The sequence below is a fragment of the Saccopteryx bilineata genome, chromosome 5, assembly GCF_036850765.1.
Source record: "Saccopteryx bilineata isolate mSacBil1 chromosome 5, mSacBil1_pri_phased_curated, whole genome shotgun sequence".
Lineage (NCBI taxonomy): Eukaryota > Metazoa > Chordata > Mammalia > Chiroptera > Emballonuridae > Saccopteryx > Saccopteryx bilineata.
The window spans coordinates 58,660,682-58,678,890 of NC_089494.1; the positions used below are offsets into that span (position 1 = coordinate 58,660,682).

General features: G+C 34.1%; 1 protein-coding gene across 1 annotated transcript in view; it reads right to left on the reverse strand.

Annotated features, from left to right (window-relative positions):
- AGPS (alkylglycerone phosphate synthase) overlaps positions 1-18,209 on the reverse strand; it is a 153,455-nt gene that overhangs the window by 69,561 nt on the left and 65,685 nt on the right. The window contains exons 9-10 of the mRNA XM_066233671.1: positions 17,442-17,567; positions 13,903-14,011 (exon numbers count right to left, since the gene is read on the reverse strand). Of these exons, the coding sequence (XP_066089768.1) occupies positions 13,903-14,011; positions 17,442-17,567 (235 nt within the window). The remainder of the gene's footprint in view (positions 1-13,902; positions 14,012-17,441; positions 17,568-18,209) is intronic.

An 18,209-nucleotide genomic window follows, 5' to 3' on the forward strand; every position in this document is an offset into this window, starting at 1 on the left:
AGATGGAGATTAACAGTAGCAAAGGACGATGGAGTGCAAAAGTACTCACAAAATAGTTCGCTACAATGAACAGGGTAGGGACCCTTTTCATTACTCAAAGGTAACCACCATTGAAAAAACCACCACAGAAGCACATGAGATAAAAAAGATAGCAACAGAGGAAAGATGTATGGAATACAACCAAATAAAAACAAAACATAGAAAAACGAAAGAGAAGGATCAAACAAGACACAAAACTAACAGAAAGCAAGATATAAAATGGCAATAGGGAACTCACAAGTATCAATAATTACACTAAATGTAAATGGATTAAACTCACCAATAAAAAGGCACAGAGTAGCAGAATGGATTAAAAAAGAAAATCCAACTGTATGCTGCCTACAGGAAACTCATCTAAGTAACAAGGATAAAAACAAATTCAAAGTGAAAGGCTGGAAAACAATACTCCAAGCAAATAACATCCAAAAAAAAGCAGGTGTAGCAATACTCATATCAGATAATGCTGACTACAAGACAGGAAAAGTACTCAGAGACAAAAATGGCCATTTCATAATGGCTAAGGGGACACTGAATCAAGAAGACATAACAATTCTTAATATATATGCACCAAACCAAGGAGCACCAAAATATATAAGACAGCTACTTATTGATCTTAAAACAAAAACTGACAAAAATACAATCATACTTGGAGACCTCAATACACCGCTGACGGCTCTAGATCGGTCATCCAAACAGAGAATCAACAAAGACATAGTGGCCTTAAACAAAACACTAGAGCACCTGGATATGATAGACATCTACAGGACATTTCATCCCAAAGTGACTGAATATACATTTTTCTCCAGTGTACATGGATCATTCTCAAGAATTGACCATATGTTGGGCCACAAAAACAATATCAGCAAATTCAGAAAAATTGAAGTTGTACCAAGCATATTTTCTGATCATAAAGCCTTGAAACTAGAATTCAACTGCAAAAAAGAGGAAAAAAATCCCACAAAAATGTGGAAACTAAACAACATACTTTTAAAAAATGAATGGGTCAAAGAAGAAATAAGTGCAGAGATCAAAAGATATATACAGACTAATGAAAATGACAATACGACATATCAGAATCTATGGGATGCAGCAAAAGCAGTGATAAGAGGGAAGTTCATATCGCTTCAGGCATATATGAACAAACAAGAGAGAGCCCAAGTGAACCACTTAACTTCCCACCTTAAGGAACTAGAAAAAGAAGAACAAAGACAACCCAAAACCAGCCGAAGAAAGGAGATAATAAAAATCAGAGCAGAAATAAATGAATTAGAGAACAGAAAAACTATAGAAAAAATTAATAGAACAAGGAGCTGGTTCTTTGAAAAGATCAAAATTGACAAACCCTTGGCAAGACTTACCAAGGAAAAAAGAGAAAGAACTCATATAAACAAAATCCAAAATGAAAGAGGAGAAATCACCACGGACACCGTAGATATACAAAGAATTATTGTAGAATACTATGAAAAACTTTATGCCACTAAATTCAACAACCTAGAAGAAATGGATAAATTCCTAGAACAATACAACCTTCCTAGACTGAGTCAAGAAGAAGCAGAAAGCCTAAACAGACCTATCAGTAGAGAAGAAATAGAAAAAACCATTAAAAACCTCCCCAAAAATAAAAGTCCAGGCCCTGACGGCTATACCAGCGAATTTTATCAAACATTCAAAGAAGACTTGGTTCCTATTCTACTCAAAGTCTTCCAAAAAATTGAAGAAGAAGCAATACTTCCAAACACATTTTATGAGGCCAACATAACCCTCATACCAAAACCAGGCAAGGATGGCACAAAAAAGAAAACTACAGACCAATATCTCTAATGAATACAGATGCTAAAATACTAAACAAAATACTAGCAAATCGAATACAACAACATATTAAAAAAATAATACATCATGATCAAGTGGGATTCATCCCAGAATCTCAAGGATGGTTCAACATACGTAAAACGGTTAATGTAATACACCATATCAACAAAACAAAGAACAAAAACCACATGATCTTATCAATAGACGCAGATAAAATACAACACAATTTTATGTTTAAGACTCTCAACAAAATGGGTATAGAAGGAAAATATCTCAACATGATAAAGGCCATATATGATAAACCATCAGCTAACATCATATTAAATGGCACTAAACTGAAGGCTTTCCCCCTTAAATCAGGAACAAGACAGGGTTGTCCACTCTCTCCACTCTTATTTAATGTGGTACTAGAGGTTCTAGCCAGAGCAATCAGACAAGACAAAGAAATAAAAGGCATCCATATCGGAAAAGAAGAAGTAAAGGTATCACTTTTTGCAGATGATATGATCCTATACATCGAAAACCCCAAAGAATCCACAAAAAGACTACTAGAAACAATAAGCCAATACAGTAAGGTCACAGGATACAAAATTAACATACAGAAGTCAATAGCCTTTCTATAGGCCAACAATGAAACAACTGAGAAGGAACTCAAAAGAATAATCCCCTTCACGATTGCAACAAAAAAAATAAAATACTTAGGAATAAACATAACAAAGAATGTAAAGGACTTATATAATGAAAACTATAAACCATTGTTAAGGGAAATCGAAAAAGATATAATGAGATGGAAGAATATACCTTGTTCTTGGCTAGGAAGAATAAATATAATCAAGATGGCTATATTACCCAAAGCAATATACAAATTTAATGCAATTCCCATCAAACTTCCAATGACATTTTTTAAAGAAATAGAGCAAAAAATCATCAGATTTATATGGAACTATAAAAAACCCCGAATAGCCAAAGCAATCCTAAAGAAAAAGAATGAAGCTGGGGGCATAACAATACCTGACTTCAAACTCTATTATAGGGCCACGACAATCAAAACAGCATGGTATTGGCAGAAAAATAGACACTCAGACCAATGGAACAGAATAGAAAGTCCAGAAATAAAACCACATATATATAGTCAAATAATTTTTGATAAAGGGGCCAACAACACACAATGGAGAAAAGAAAGCCTCTTCAATAAATGGTGCTGGGAAAACTGGAAAGCCACATGCAAAAGAATGAAACTGGACTACAGTCTCTCTCCCTGTACAAAAATTAACTCAAAATGGATCAAAGATCTAAACATAAGACCTGAAACAATTAAGTACATAGAAGAAGACATAGGTACTCAACTCATGGACCTGGGTTTTAAAGAGCATTTTATGAATTTGACTCCAATGGCAAGAGAAGTGAAGGCAAAAATTAATGAATGGGACTACATCAGACTAAGAAGTTTTTGCTCAGCAAGGGAAACTGATAACAAAATAAACAGAAAGCCAACTAAATGGGAAATGATATTTTCAAACAACAGCTCAGATAAGGGCCTAATATCCAAAATATACAAAGAACTCATAAAACTCAACAACAAACAAACAAACAATCCAATAAAAAAATGGGAAGAGGATATGAATAGACACTTCTCCCAGGAAGAAATACAAATGGCCAACAGATATATGAAAAGATGCTCATCTTCTTTAGCTATTAGAGAAATGCAAATCAAAACGGCAATGAGATACCACCTCACACCTGTTCGATTAGCTGTTATTAGCAAGTCAGGTAATAGCAAATGTTGGAGAGGCTGTGGAGAAAAAGGAACCCTCATACACTGTTGGTGGGAATGTAAAGTAGTACAACCATTATGGAAGAAAGTATGGTGGTTCCTCAAAAAACTGAAAATAGAACTACCTTATGACCCAGCAATCCCTCTACTGGGCATATATCCCCAAAACTCAGAAACATTGATACGTAAAGACACATGCAGCCCCATGTTCATTGCAGCATTGTTCACAGTGGCCAGGACATGGAAACAACCAAAAAGCCCATCAATAGATGACTGGATAAAGAAGATGTGGCACATATACACTATGGAATACTACTCAGCCATAAGAAATGATGACATCGGAACATTTACAGCAAAATGGTGGGATCTTGATAACATGATATGAAGCGAAATAAGTAAATCAGAAAAAAACAGGAACTGTATTATTCCATACGTAGGTGGGACATAATAGTGAAACTAAGAGACATTGATAAGAGTGTGGTGGTTACGGGGGGGAGGGGGGAATGGGAGAGGGATAGGGGGTGGGAGGGGCACAAAGAAAACAAGATAGAAGGTGACAGAGGACGATCTGACTTTGGGTGGTGGGTATGCAACATAATTGAACGACAAGATAACCTGGACTTGTTATCTTTGAATATATGTATCCTGATTTATTGATGTCACCCCATTAAAAAAATAAAATTATAAAAAAAAAAAAAAAAAAAAAAGAAAAGCATGCCATTGTTTCTCCCTCCCTGCACATCACCAGAGCCATGGCTCACATATTTGCCTGAGGGGAGAAACAAGCCATAAAACAGCTCCTAATCTCTTTCCAAAGAAAATTACTTTATTTGCAAAAAAGCAGGTAAAAGTTCAATGATTTAACTGATTGCACCTATGTAAAAAAACCCTGCAAAATAGCAGAGAATGTGGCAAAAGGTAATTGGGAAGACACAGGTAGACTTAAAAAAGATATAAGCAAAACTTTAGGCCAGCTAGTTTGCCTGAATATAAATTGGAAACAGTGGAGATACTGGAAGTTCTAGCTATAGCAATCAGGCAAGAAAAAAAAAAGGCATCAGAATTAGAAAAGAAGAAGTAAAACTGTCTCTAGGACATGATTTTATAATAGAAAATCCTAGACTCAACAAAAAAGTTCTTAAAACTAATAAATGAATTCAGCATATTTACAAAATACAAAATCAACATCCAAAAATCAATAATGTTTTTATGTACTAACAAAGAATTTTATGGAAAAAAAATTGATCCTATTTACAACAGCATCAAAAACAATAAAATGCTTAGGAATAAATTCAACCAGGGAGAAGAAAGAGCCCTAATCTGAAATCTACAAGACATAGATAAAAGAAATCAAAGAAGACATAAACACAGTAAATAGAAAAGTATCCCATGATCATGGATTGGAAGAATTAATATTGTTCAAATGTCAATACTAGCAAAAGCCAATTATAGTTTCAACACAATCCTTACCAAGACTCCAATGGCCTTTTTTTACAGAAATAAAAATACACTCCTAAAATTTACAGAGATGGGAACCACAAAAGACCCTGAACAGCCAAAGAAATTCTGAATTGGAGCTTTCACACCTGTTGATTTCCAGCTATACTATAAAGCTATAGTAATCAACACAGTGTAGTGTTGGCATAAAAACAGACAAATGGACCAATGGAACAAGTAAAGAGGCCAGAAATAAACACAAGTATATATGGTCAACTAATATTTAACAAGGGAGCCAAGAACACTCAATGAAAAACACACAGTCTTTAATAAGTGGTGCTGGGAAAACTGGATATTCACATGTTAGAAGAATGAAACTTTACCCCTATATTATACCACTCACAAAAATTAACACAAAATGAATTAAAGATTTAAATGTAGAACATGAAAGTTCTAAAAGAAAATTTTTTAAAAAAGCTACTTGACATGAATCTTAGTAATGACTCTTTTGGAAAACACCTAAAGCACAAGTGACAAAATGAAAACAAGCAAGTGGGACTACATCAAACTAAAAAGCTTCTGCACGACAAAAGAAACCATCAACAAAGTGAAAAGACAACGTACAGGATACGCTTCCATGTGGCAATTGAGTTTACTACAGGCAAGGGCAATGCCTGAAAGACAGGAATAGGAGGCAGATTTTCCCTGATATATCCTTCAGTACCTTTTAAATTTTGTACATGTGAGTACATATTTTAATTGTGTACATGTAATTATTTATTTAAAAGGTTAATTAAAAATATATATACCTTTAAATTAACAAACGCTTTTTAAAATTTTAATTCTATATTAAAATTCTAAGGTATTGGTAAAAAGTGACCATGCCTTAAATTTCTGTAATCCAAACTGCTTCATATGTATAGTTGACATTTTAAAGTAGTAAAACCAAGCATAAAATTGTGAGCTTAAAAAAAAATTAAGCCCTGGCCAGTTGGCTCAGCGGTAGAGCGTCGGCCTGGTGTGCAGAAGTCCTGGGTTCGATTCCCAGCCAGGGCACACAGGAGAGGCGCCCATCTGCTTCTCCACCCCTCTCCCTCTCCTTCCTCTCTGTCTCTCTCTTCCCCTCCCGCAGCAGAGGCTCCATTGGAGCAAAAGATGGCCCGGGCGCTGGGGATGGCTCCTTGGCCTCTGCCCCAGGCGCTAGAGTGGTTCTGGTTGCCACAGAGCGACGCCTGGGATGGGCAGAGCATCGCACCTGGTGGGAGTGCCGGGTGGATCCCAGTCGGGCGCATGAGGGAGTCTGTCTGACTGCCTCCTCGTTTCCAGCTTCAGAAAAATAAAAATAAATAAAAATAAATAAAATTTTTTTTTAAAAATTAGAAAAATGAGACTTTACATAATGGCAAGGTTAATGAAATGACCAGAACAAATCTGTCTAACTATCCAGCTATGTGTTATGCAGGGAGGTTCCACTGTGAACCCAAAATATATCCAGGTCCAAAATGAAGACTGATAGAGGGCATCTTCCATTAAGACTTAAATTCAAATTAAGCCAATTACAAATGGATGTATCTAAATTCACTTCAGCAAAAGGCTCACTTGTGTTGGGTTTTATATTTGTTGAATCTTTTGCTCTGAGAATATTATGTCAGGGGAGTGATATAAAACACCTAATTACCTATCACTTGATAAGAAGTTACAGATCACTTGATTATATGTACATTATACCAATATTTTATACCCATAACTTTTTACAAATAACTCCATGCCATTATGACCAAATAAAGGCTAATGTGCCATTTACTTTTTTGTTTTAATAAAAATATGTTAAATTTTATAATTTTCAAATATGTTTGTTCTCAAAAAAATTAAATGCTCCAATTGGTAGTTAATATAAAATACAAGTATTTGCTTGAAGTAAATAAAATCTTTCATAATTTGAAAGTATACTTTTAGGTGACTTTAGGACTAAGAATAGAAGTCATTTGATTCTGAATCTTCTCTACTTTTCTCCAAAAACATAAAACTCAACAGGGAAAACAAAACCACACAGGAACTGCATACACTGTTAGTATTACAAAAAACACTAAAACCTTCAAACTACCTGTAAGTAGAGATTAAAAAAGAAAAATTCCAACAGACTTTAATCTACAGACTTCCAGTAGTTACAAGCTTGAAGAGAAGAAAGGAAGAGAAAGCTTAAAAGACTGTGTAAAAAAGAATAGAGAATAGCAGAGGACTTGGAAGAAGCACAAAATCATCCCAGAAGGGAAAAAGTACAACAGAAATGCCAAAATATAAAGGGCTTGGTAATCTGTAGCCCTGCCTATGTGGAGGGGTATGAAAATGGGAGGAATCAGAAACAGCAGCCTTGAATAAGCAAGGGGAGTATCTTCAGGGGAGCATCCTATTTAGAGAAAGCAGTGAAAGAAAAGAATAAAATAAAAAATGAAATATTACAGATCCCACAGAAATGAAAGAGACAAGACATGCCATGCCTTCTCCCAACAAAACCACCACCATCCATAAAACACGGAGCACAAAAGAAGATCAAGTGGCAACCCCCCCCAAAAAAAAACAACCCCACTCTCAAACTAGGAATTCTTTCCAAGTAATAAATAGGAACAGAAAAGCAGACCAAATCCTTGCGGAAAAAAAAAACAAAAAAGAACTACTGCTAAAAGTCAGAATATGTGAACAAATGTTTTTCTGCAGGTGAAAGTTCCCTTTCCCCAAAACTACCATGATCCTAAAAAAACTGCAACACATTTCATCTGAATTAAATATTGTCACACAAGCATTTGGGAATATGAAAAAGTACTAATCAGAAATATAAACACTAAAAACATAAGTGGACAAAAAATAAGAAATAAGAGATGACCAAACTCAGGAATGAAATAGAACAACAACAACAACAAAACATTAAAAAATAAAGGCTCAGTTATAAGGTATCCAAAAGAAAACAAAGAATAGATTCTCATGAAAACTTAATAAAGGTCACTGAAGAAAAGTAGAAAAATAACCAAGAGAATGAAAATGAAATAAAAAGTCGAGAAAAAAGGTCAGAGAAACAGTGGTTGAAAGAATTGGATAAAGAAGATGTGGTACATATATACAATGGAATACTACTCAGCCATAAGAAATGATGACCTATTGCCATTTATGACAACATGGATGGACCTTGGGAACATTATACTGAGTGAAATAAGTAGCGTAAATCAGAAAAAACTGAAACCTAGTACTCTTATTAATCAATGTCACCCTGTTACATTTAATTTTCTAAAAAAAAAAAATGAAAAACAAGAAATCAGATATATGTATAATTGGTGTCCCCGAAAAAAAAATTAAAACAGGAAGAAAACCCCAATACAACTCCCTAAAACATTACAATCCAAAAAATATATTCTACAAATAAAGTAAGATCTCAACATATATACAAAGAACCCTTTCTTTGTATATGAGTACCAGATTAAACTGACACAGGACAATAACCTCTGAGTTGTAAAGCAGTAAATTTTGGCTGTGGCCAGGTAGCTCAGTTGGTTAGAGCATTATCCCGATACACCAAGGTTACAGTTTGATCCCTGGTCAGACATATATAAGAATCAACCGATGAATGCATATACATAAGTGGAACAACAAATCAATGTTTCTCTCTCTCTCTCTCTCTCTCTCTCTCTCTCTCTCTCTCTCTCTCTCAAGTCAATCAATAAATAAAACTTAAAAAATAAAATAAAAGCAGTTAACAATAAACAACAAATTCCCAGGGCCTCCAGTCAAAAAGAGGAAACCAACTACACAGGCAGGAAAGCTGGCATCAGATTTCTTTAAAACAACATACAAAACCAAACCAATGGTGGAACAGCATTTTCAAAAAACAAGGAAAGAAAGCATCCCTAAGGATAGCTCATCCACTCAAGCTATCCTCCCAAGTATCAAGGCCATAGAAAATCAGTTAGAATCCAATAAAAAAATGGGAAGAGGACATAAACAGACACTTCTCCCAGGAAGAAATACAAATGGCCAACAGATATATGAAAAGATGCTCAGCTTCATTAGTTATTAGAGAAATGCAAATCAAAACTACAATGAGATACCACCTCACCCCTGTTAGATTAGCTATTATCAACAAGTCGGGTAATAGCAAGTGTTGGAGAGGCTGTGGAGAAAAAGGAACCCTCATACACTGTTGGTGGGAATGTAAAGTAGTACAACCATTATGGAAGAAAGTATGGTGGTTCCTCAAAAAACTGAAAATAGAACTACCTTATGACCCAGCAATCCCTCTACTGGGTATATACCCCCAAAACTCAGAAACATTGATACGTAAAGACACATGCAGCCCCATGTTCATTGCAGCATTGTTCACAGTGGCCAGGACATGGAAACAACCAAAAAGCCCTTCAATAGAAGACTGGATAAAGAAGATGTGGCACACATACACTATGGAATACTACTCAGCCATAAGAAATGATGACATTGGATCATTTACAGCAAAATGGTGGGATCTTGATAACATTATACGGAGTGAAATAAGTAAATCAGAAAAAAACAAGAACTACATGATTCCATACATTGGTGGAACATAAAAACGAGACTAAGAGACGTGGACAAGAGTGTGGTGGTTACCAGGGGTGGGAGGAGGGAGGACGCAGGAGGGAGGGAGGGAGAGAGTTAGGGGGAGGGGGAGGGGCACAGAGAAAACTAGATAGAGGGTGACGGAGGACAATCTGACTCTGGGCGAGGGGTATGCAATATAATTTAATGACAAGATAACCTAGACATGTTTTCTTTGAATATATGTACCCTGAATTATTAATGTCATCCCATTAACATTAATAAAAATTTATAAAAAAAAGAAAAAAAGAAAGAAAATCAGTTTAGAACATTCCAGAATTCACGGGCTATACAACTGTGCTTCTTCTGAGGAGTTCACTAAAGGGTGAGCTTTATTTAACCAAAAGATGACTCGAAAACTACAAAAAAGAACCGATAGTAAGTATTTCATCTATTTTGTTCTACAGAAAAGGCTAAAAGGTGGTCATAGGTGTTTTTTTTAAAATGTGCTGTTAACCATTTTTCAAATAGAAGGACAGATCATTACAAGTTACTAGAAAACGCCATACATAGAAAAAGAATGCAAAGCATTTCAAATGCTTTGACTGTTATGTTCTAGTTTTCATTATATTAATCATGTTAGCGCATTTCAAATGAGAAGCTGCTTGTTAAAAAAATTATGAAAAATTCGTAACAGAAAGCAGACAAACATTAAACGTGGTTAGTCCCATGTGGAACTTAGTAGGAGAGAAGAAAATAGGCTTTTTAATGGTAATGCTTTCAAGACTGTCCTCAAATGATTTAACTGCAGCAAAAGAAAATATTTTTAAAGCTTAAGGCAAAATTTCTGATTCACATTTAAGGCAGGAGGCTAGTTCAAACTTAGATAGTTCAAAATAGCAGATAAAATACATTTTATAAAAGAATATGATTTCACATAAAATTACTTCCTCAATCATGTTGTCTCCTGGTCCATGCTAAGATGACTCTATATCCATATGCATTCAGAAATGGGGATTGGGGGCCATAAATACAGTTGTAAAGATCATTAATGCCAAAATAATAAATAGCCAAAGCATTAGTGATAAGTTTAACATCTACTGAGTACTTAATACATGCTTTTGAATGGTTTAGCATAATCTCATTTAATTCTCACAAAAAGCTTACGAAAATGATTACTTTATTATCCCCATATTATAGCGGAGGAAACTGGGCATAGAAAATTACCTAATTTACACAAAGTCACAGAAGCAGTAAGTGGTGAAACCAGGAATGAAATTTATATCTGACCAATTTCATCATGTTCTTAAATCATGACACTCCGCATGTATATTTATAATAAAATCTCATTTAAATATGGTAATTTACTTTAGAAAATGTTTTTATGAATCATATTTATTTGCATATTTATTATAACAATGAGTTTGTCTTCCTTAAATTTATTCAATAATTAACTAGAGGGAAGCAGTCCAACTTTTTTTTTTTTTTTTTTTTTTCTGAAGCTGGAAATGGGGAGAGACAGACAGACTCCCGCATGCGCCCGACCGGGATCCACCCGGCACGCCCACCAGGGGCAACGCTCTGCCCACTAGGGGGCGATGCGCTGCCCCTCTGGGCATCGCTCTGTTGCGACCAGACACACTCTAGCGCCTGGGGCAGAGGCCAAGGAGCCATCCCCAGCGACCGGGCCATCTTTGCTCCAATGGAGCCTCGGCTGCTGGAGGGGAAGAGAGAGACAGAGAGGAAGGAGAGGGGGAGGGGTGGAGAAGCAGATGGGCGCCTCTCCTGTGTGCCCTGGCCGGGAATCGAACCCAGGGCCTTCTGCACACCAGGCCGACGCTCTACCACTGAGCCAACCAGCCAGGGCAGTCCAACTTTTAAGATAAAACTCAAACTATTTTAAAAGGCATAAAGACCATATTATCTTTCTAACCACCCTATATCTCCATTACCATCCTGCCCAGAGACCTGCTGCCCACTCCACCCTACAATTAAACTGACAGCTTCATAAAGCAGACGTGGTTCTTCCCCACTTCTAAGCCTGCCCACATGCAGTTTTTTTTCTACAGGGCAATTTCCTCCCGCCTATTCCATCAACCCTGTCAGCAATTATTTTCTTCTTATCAACCCTCAAGGGCCACTTTTAGACATGACCTCTCTTAGCGAAGTCTTCTTAATACCCGTTTAATGTGTGTATATTTTTCCAGTGTTTACTTCTATCATAGAACTTATCATACTATAGTATAATGGTCTGTATTTACCTGTGTCCTAAATGTGCCAGCACAGTAGCTAGAATTTTAAAAATGCTAATAAGTGAAGATTCAAAAAATGCCTGAAGTGACTGACCAGGCGGTGGCGCAGTGGATAGAGCATCGGACTGGGATGCGGAAGGATCCAGGTTCAAGAACCCCGAGGTCGCCAGCTTGAGCACGGGCTCATCTGGCTTGAGTAAAAAAATAAAAATAATAAAAAAAAGCTCACCACCAAGTAACTCCTGGCTCGAGCAAGGGGTTTCTCTGTCTGCTGAAGGCCCGCGGTCAAGGCACATATGAGAAAGCAATCAATGAACAACTAAGGTCTCACAACAAAAAACTGATAATTGGTGCTTCTCATCTCTCTCCAATCCTGTCTGTCCCTATCTATCCCTCTCTCTCTCTCTGTCTCTGTAAAAAAATTAAAAAAAAAAAAAAAAGCCTGAAGTGATTACCTAAAAATATATTTATAAAGTTGACTCCAACTATATATATGAATAGTACAGTTAGTAAATACCAATTTTAATACCTAATTGTTATTCAATTTGATATCTGACAGCAAAAAGTTATATTCTTTTAGTTAACTTTTAGATGATGCAATAGTACAAAAAATTCCAAAACAGTATTAAAGAACTGCATTATTTAAAGAAATTTAAGTCTATCTTTCTCATTAAAACTGTTCTTCTGGAAGAGTATATCAATCAGAAAAGAAGAACAGACAAGAAAAACAAGAACTCAGACACAGGCAACAACAGAGGTGGTTAACAGAGAAGGGGGCTGGCGTGGTAATAAAGGTAAAGGGGGTCAACTATCTGGTGACAGAAAATGATCTGACTTTGGGTGGAGGGCACACAATGCAATATACAGATAATGTGTCCTAGAATTTTAAATTCTAGACACACCTGAAACCTATAAAATTTTATTAGCCAATGTCACCCCAATCAATTTAAATATACAGTTATATATTAAAAATTAAAAAAGAGAGTAAATAGGGAGATATCTTAACAAAGGTTTGTCACTGGTTGTCATGGGAAAGATCTGAACTATTCTACTAATCATAACTTAGTAGCTAACCCGTAGCATGTCCTAAGAGACAGTTCATTGTCCCTCTCTGACCTTAGCATCAAAGGTGAGATTTACCTAGTTTATTATAAATTGCTTTTTATCCATGCATATAGCTAAATGTTTCCAAAATTTATCTTTTTTTTCCAGCTTATATCACCTTCTGAAGTTAGTAATGAGTTCCCTTGCTAATTTAGAAACCTTGTTTTATCTTCTGAATTTAAGGAGTATCCTTCTCTACCATTCTAAGAATTAAAAAATAAGCTCATGTTCACATTCAATTCACAGTGCCTACATAACAGTTATTTTGTAAAACAGAAGAAAGATTATAGTTTTTTTCTGATTGGTACAGAATTAAATGTTTGGAATAAAATAAAGAACTACATTCTAATTCACATAGCATCAAGTAGCCAAGCAAAAGATACCACTTAAGTAGTAAAAAAAAATAATAAAAGACCAACCTAAGTTTTAACACTATATGAATAAACAAAATTTTAAATTCCATCTTTTAAACAAAGCAAATAGCAAAAATAAATAAATTATAAAAAGACAAGGCAATAAGCAAAAAAAACTTAATTATAAAAAGACAAGGCAATAAAACACTTTATCAGTGCTGTCCTCCTAATTAAACATTAAAGAATATTATAATATAAAAGCTAAAGCAAGCCATTTTATACCCTAACAGCTACTTTTCTTAATAGTATTAAAAACTCTAAAAGAAAAATCCAACAAAACCGCGAAGACCAAGCTATCTCCAAAACTATGAAAAAAGGGAAAATGTAAGAAGTTTAATAAGATGTTCTTATAATAAAAACTTTATAAAGTATTAAAGTAATCAAACTTTTAAAAAAAATCACTATTCTTTAAATATACGTCTTTCTTTCAAAGATGTGATATCACAATATCACAGCTTTTCACAAAACTAAGTTACTAACCTGTATTTTTTCATAATAAATTTGCAGTTATATTTACCTTCAGATCCCATGATGAAGTGATGGATATCAGGGCCTGTTGACATACGAGGTCCTTGACAGCTTTTTTCTATTATACCTCTAGGTGTTACCATTTTTATATGAACCACCTGTTTAATACAATGCATGATGTAAATTCTAGACATCTGTCAGTGAATGTTGTGTGTGTACACACATCCAAATATTTACATAAAACAACACTTTTAAAATACTGAGTTAGGTTATAAATGTTCTGAATTCTAATTCTCTTAGTAATTTTCAGACTAAAAATAAATTTTATAAACTTTAAAAGAGAGACAAATCAACCTAAAATTCTTTTTGGATTAGGTATATTCATCATCTTAAGAACACCTTAAGCACATTTCTTTAAATCAAATTTAGACTCAAGTTATCCATGTGGCAAAAACTAAAGCAAAGGAAAAATAAGCAATGATCATATTTTAATAGGTTAATTCTTCCACTTATTTAACAATATTTATGAAACACTATTATTCAGGTTAAACACTGTTCTAGATGCTTAGAATTTAAAAAAAAATCTTGTTTTATTCCCTCTTTTAACTAATCTAATCTGCTCACTTAGTAGGAAGGAGTGAAAAAAAATAAAATGTTAATTATGATCAGGTCAAAATTAGGAAGAAGAGGGAGACCCAGTGACTGAGTTAAAGAAAGGGAGAGATGATATATTTATGAGATATGTTTTACACAGGTAAGAAAATAAGTAGACTGTTGGAGGTGAAGGGAGGTCAAGTTTCTGATTTGTGAATCAGAAATGGTTAGGTAAAAATCCAACAAATTTTCAGAATGGTTTTCGGACAAATAACTTAAAAATAGTCTATGTATTATTGAAGAAAATGAATACACAATATCAATAAGCAACTTACAAAATAAATGCCTAACCTGTGGTGGCACAGTGGATAAAGCATTGACCTGGAACGCTGAGGTCACTGGTTCAAAAACCCTGGGCTTGCCTGATCAGGGCACACACAAGAAGCAACTACTACAAGTTGGCACAAGTTGATGCTTCCTGGTTCTCACCCCCCTTCTCTGTCTCTCTCTCTCTCTCTAAAATCAATAAATAAAATATTTTTAATAATAAATAAAATCTTATAAAAAAAGCAACTTACAAAATAAGAAATAAAAATTGCCAAAGAAATCATTTTAAAAATTTACATTTACTAGCAATGAAAGATATAAAAAATTAAGACAAAATACAAAGAGCCCAATGAAATAAAGATTCTCATAGTGCTAGTGGGAAAATCAATTGGCACAAAACTGCTATAGAGCAATTTGTGGTAAGGATCTAAGGACTTAAAAATATATAAGCATCTTGATCCAACAATTCAAGCTCTAGAAACTTACCTAAAGAAAATAAAGATGTATGCTGAAAAAATATGACTAAGTGGATTATTTTCCCTTTCGTTTTCTATAATTTTAAAATCAAGAATAACTTAAATGCTCATTAATAATAGGAAATTATTTTAATAAACTATGAATTATCAGTAAGAGAATTATATGAACTCTTCTTAAATGATGGTGTAAACCTATGTTCATTTACATATTAGCATGTTGATAATATAATTTTAAAAGTAGAACACAGTATGATCCTTTTTTATATAAAAAACTAGATATACACATATGTTTGTGAGCATGCCTAAAAAATGATCTGGAAGGATAAATATAAAGATGTTAAAAGTGTTAGAAATTATTTTTGTAGTTAATATACATAGCATATCTGAATTTCCTTCTGTGTTTCATAACTAAAAAGCATACTAAGGCATCTTTCACAGAAGTACTGCATTATTGCTAAAGGCCAAGAGTTTTAACTTTATAGCATGCTGTAAGAAATCATAATCATTTAATCAGAAATGCTCAGGAAATCATTTATTAAGAGATATTCCTTAATTTAAAAACGATTTGAGTTGGACTATAATTAGAATTCCTTAAAATTAACTAGAAACAAATAGTGACCAGAATTTAAGTTTATCTCATGGTTCATAGAAAGCACCAAGACATCTCATTTTCAGATTATAATGTTAAAATTTTATACTGACTATTATTAGCTCTTTTCAAATTATTATATAGGTATTAGTATCATTACTTATTGTACCTCAAAGAAATATGCACCCACATTGATTAGAGAAATATGTTAATACATTCAAAGAATTTAATGTTTTTCATGAGTCCTACTCTAACTATATAAAGGAATGTATCAACTTCAGTAGTTTCATAAAAGCAATCAAGTAAATTATGACAGTTTCAGTGGAAATTATAGATTGTAAAGAAATTTAAGTTTAAAATGTGCTAGGTAATCACTAGTATAAATAAGTATATTAGGATGTGTACTTATAATTTGTGGCCCTTAAATATCTCTAAAAAAGGGTTAAAATAAATTACATGCTTAAGCAGTACTAAATGTAGCAATTTATCAAATATTTGCCTAACCCTGATAAAGCTCTTAATAGCCCAACAGCAAAAGGATCAAATCCTCTCTGAGAATTTTAATGGCAAAATGAAAATTTGATTTCTAAAATATCTTCAGTAAAAATACATAAATAAACAGGATAATGTGAACATTTAAAAAGTATTCATAATATAGTCATTTAAAGTCTTAAATTACTAGGTGTTAACATAAAGAACCAAAAGTCATTAAAGATTTGCTATTTCTAGTAATGAAGATATTGATGAAAATCTTGAAACTCTAGATTTGAAAAGCAAAGCTATACAGCTATAAGAATAATGTTAGAAACATCACTTTAACAGTCTCAGAAAGTTATTTTAAATTGTTATCAAAATATTGATGATAAGGGAACTAACATATCTGAAGTACCTACTACACACCAGGAATTGCTAAGAGTTTTCATTTTATGCCCTTTACTTCTCACAATTCTATACAGCAATTAACATTATTTGTTCCATTTTACAGAGGAAGAAACTAAAGTTTAGAGAAGTGAACCAATTTGCACAAGGTCACACAACTAAAAGCTCCAAATGGAACAAGTGATACCTAATTCCTAACCAGATGCTCATAGTTACACTATTATCTAAATAACTCCCAGAGCACTGGACCAGATCAGCTAAAACAAAATGGTGTGCTCATAAAACATTACAGGTTATACTGCCACTTACTAGAATGTTTTCACTCAGGCCCTTTAACTCTATGTAGAAAAAAATTTTTTTCAGAAAAATAAATATAAAAATCTCCTAGGGCAAAAGAGTAGCAATGGTGAGATCATCTAAATAATTGACTAAAATCTTGGTAGAGCTGTTCCGGGAGGATTATAATATTTATATATTTTATAAGTCAGATACTATCAAACATTGCAAAGCTTAAATATCAGTCACCTGAAAAGGAGCACCCTCAAGTAATGACCACTGTGTCTCTTAACTGCTTCTATCATACATAGTAAGTGTTACCATAATCAAAAGAAGTCTACTTCTGAGGGGACTTCACCATCCAACTAAATTTTTAAAGGCTTTCATCACTTTATAATAATCTCTCTATATTAATCAATTATTATATAATAACTAGAAAAAATTTACCAGGTCTTCAATATTGCCATAGATATTCTTCTTCATGCCTGATGCCCGAGTAGATACCCATCCTCCCACAGTGCTGAATTCCAGGGAATCTGGTTCATGACCTGTACAATAACCACTTTCTTTAAGCTGAAAAACAAAAATGTAATGTTTTACTAGTGAAAATGGCCCCATTTCACACAGCACTCAACACATTAACTCTTTCCACTTTAAAATTCCCACATGTCACTGGAATTTGGACTCATTAAAACCTATATAGAAAAAGAAATGCGTCTTTTATCATATGTGTCCAAAATTTTTTTAAAGCTTTTGCCTCAAAAAAACCTTACAAAACTGAAAAATGCGATCCAAAAGACAGTTGTATTTTCCATAAGTTCACTAGCCAATCTTACTCAATATATGCTTTTAAAGCCAACTGCCCTCCCTACTTTTTTCCCCCCACAAAGAGACCATTTAAATACTTATGGAGATCAGATTATGCTTAAACAACTGCCAACTTCACCTAAACACTTTCAATAAATAAAGCACTTAATCTCTTGTTCTCCCTACCCTAATATAATATGCAGCAGGCCTGCAGAAAATCTAAGCAAATTGCCTGTACTTAATTCTCTCAAGGAGTCATGTGTTTTCATGTACAGCCATCTGGCTAGGTTTCCTGCATGTAATACTGTCATTTATTTGTGATGCAGATCATGCATTCCTGTACATTAAATAGTCACTTGTTTCTCATTTTTCTATATTAGCTTGGCTTTGCCATCTGCACAGCACCTG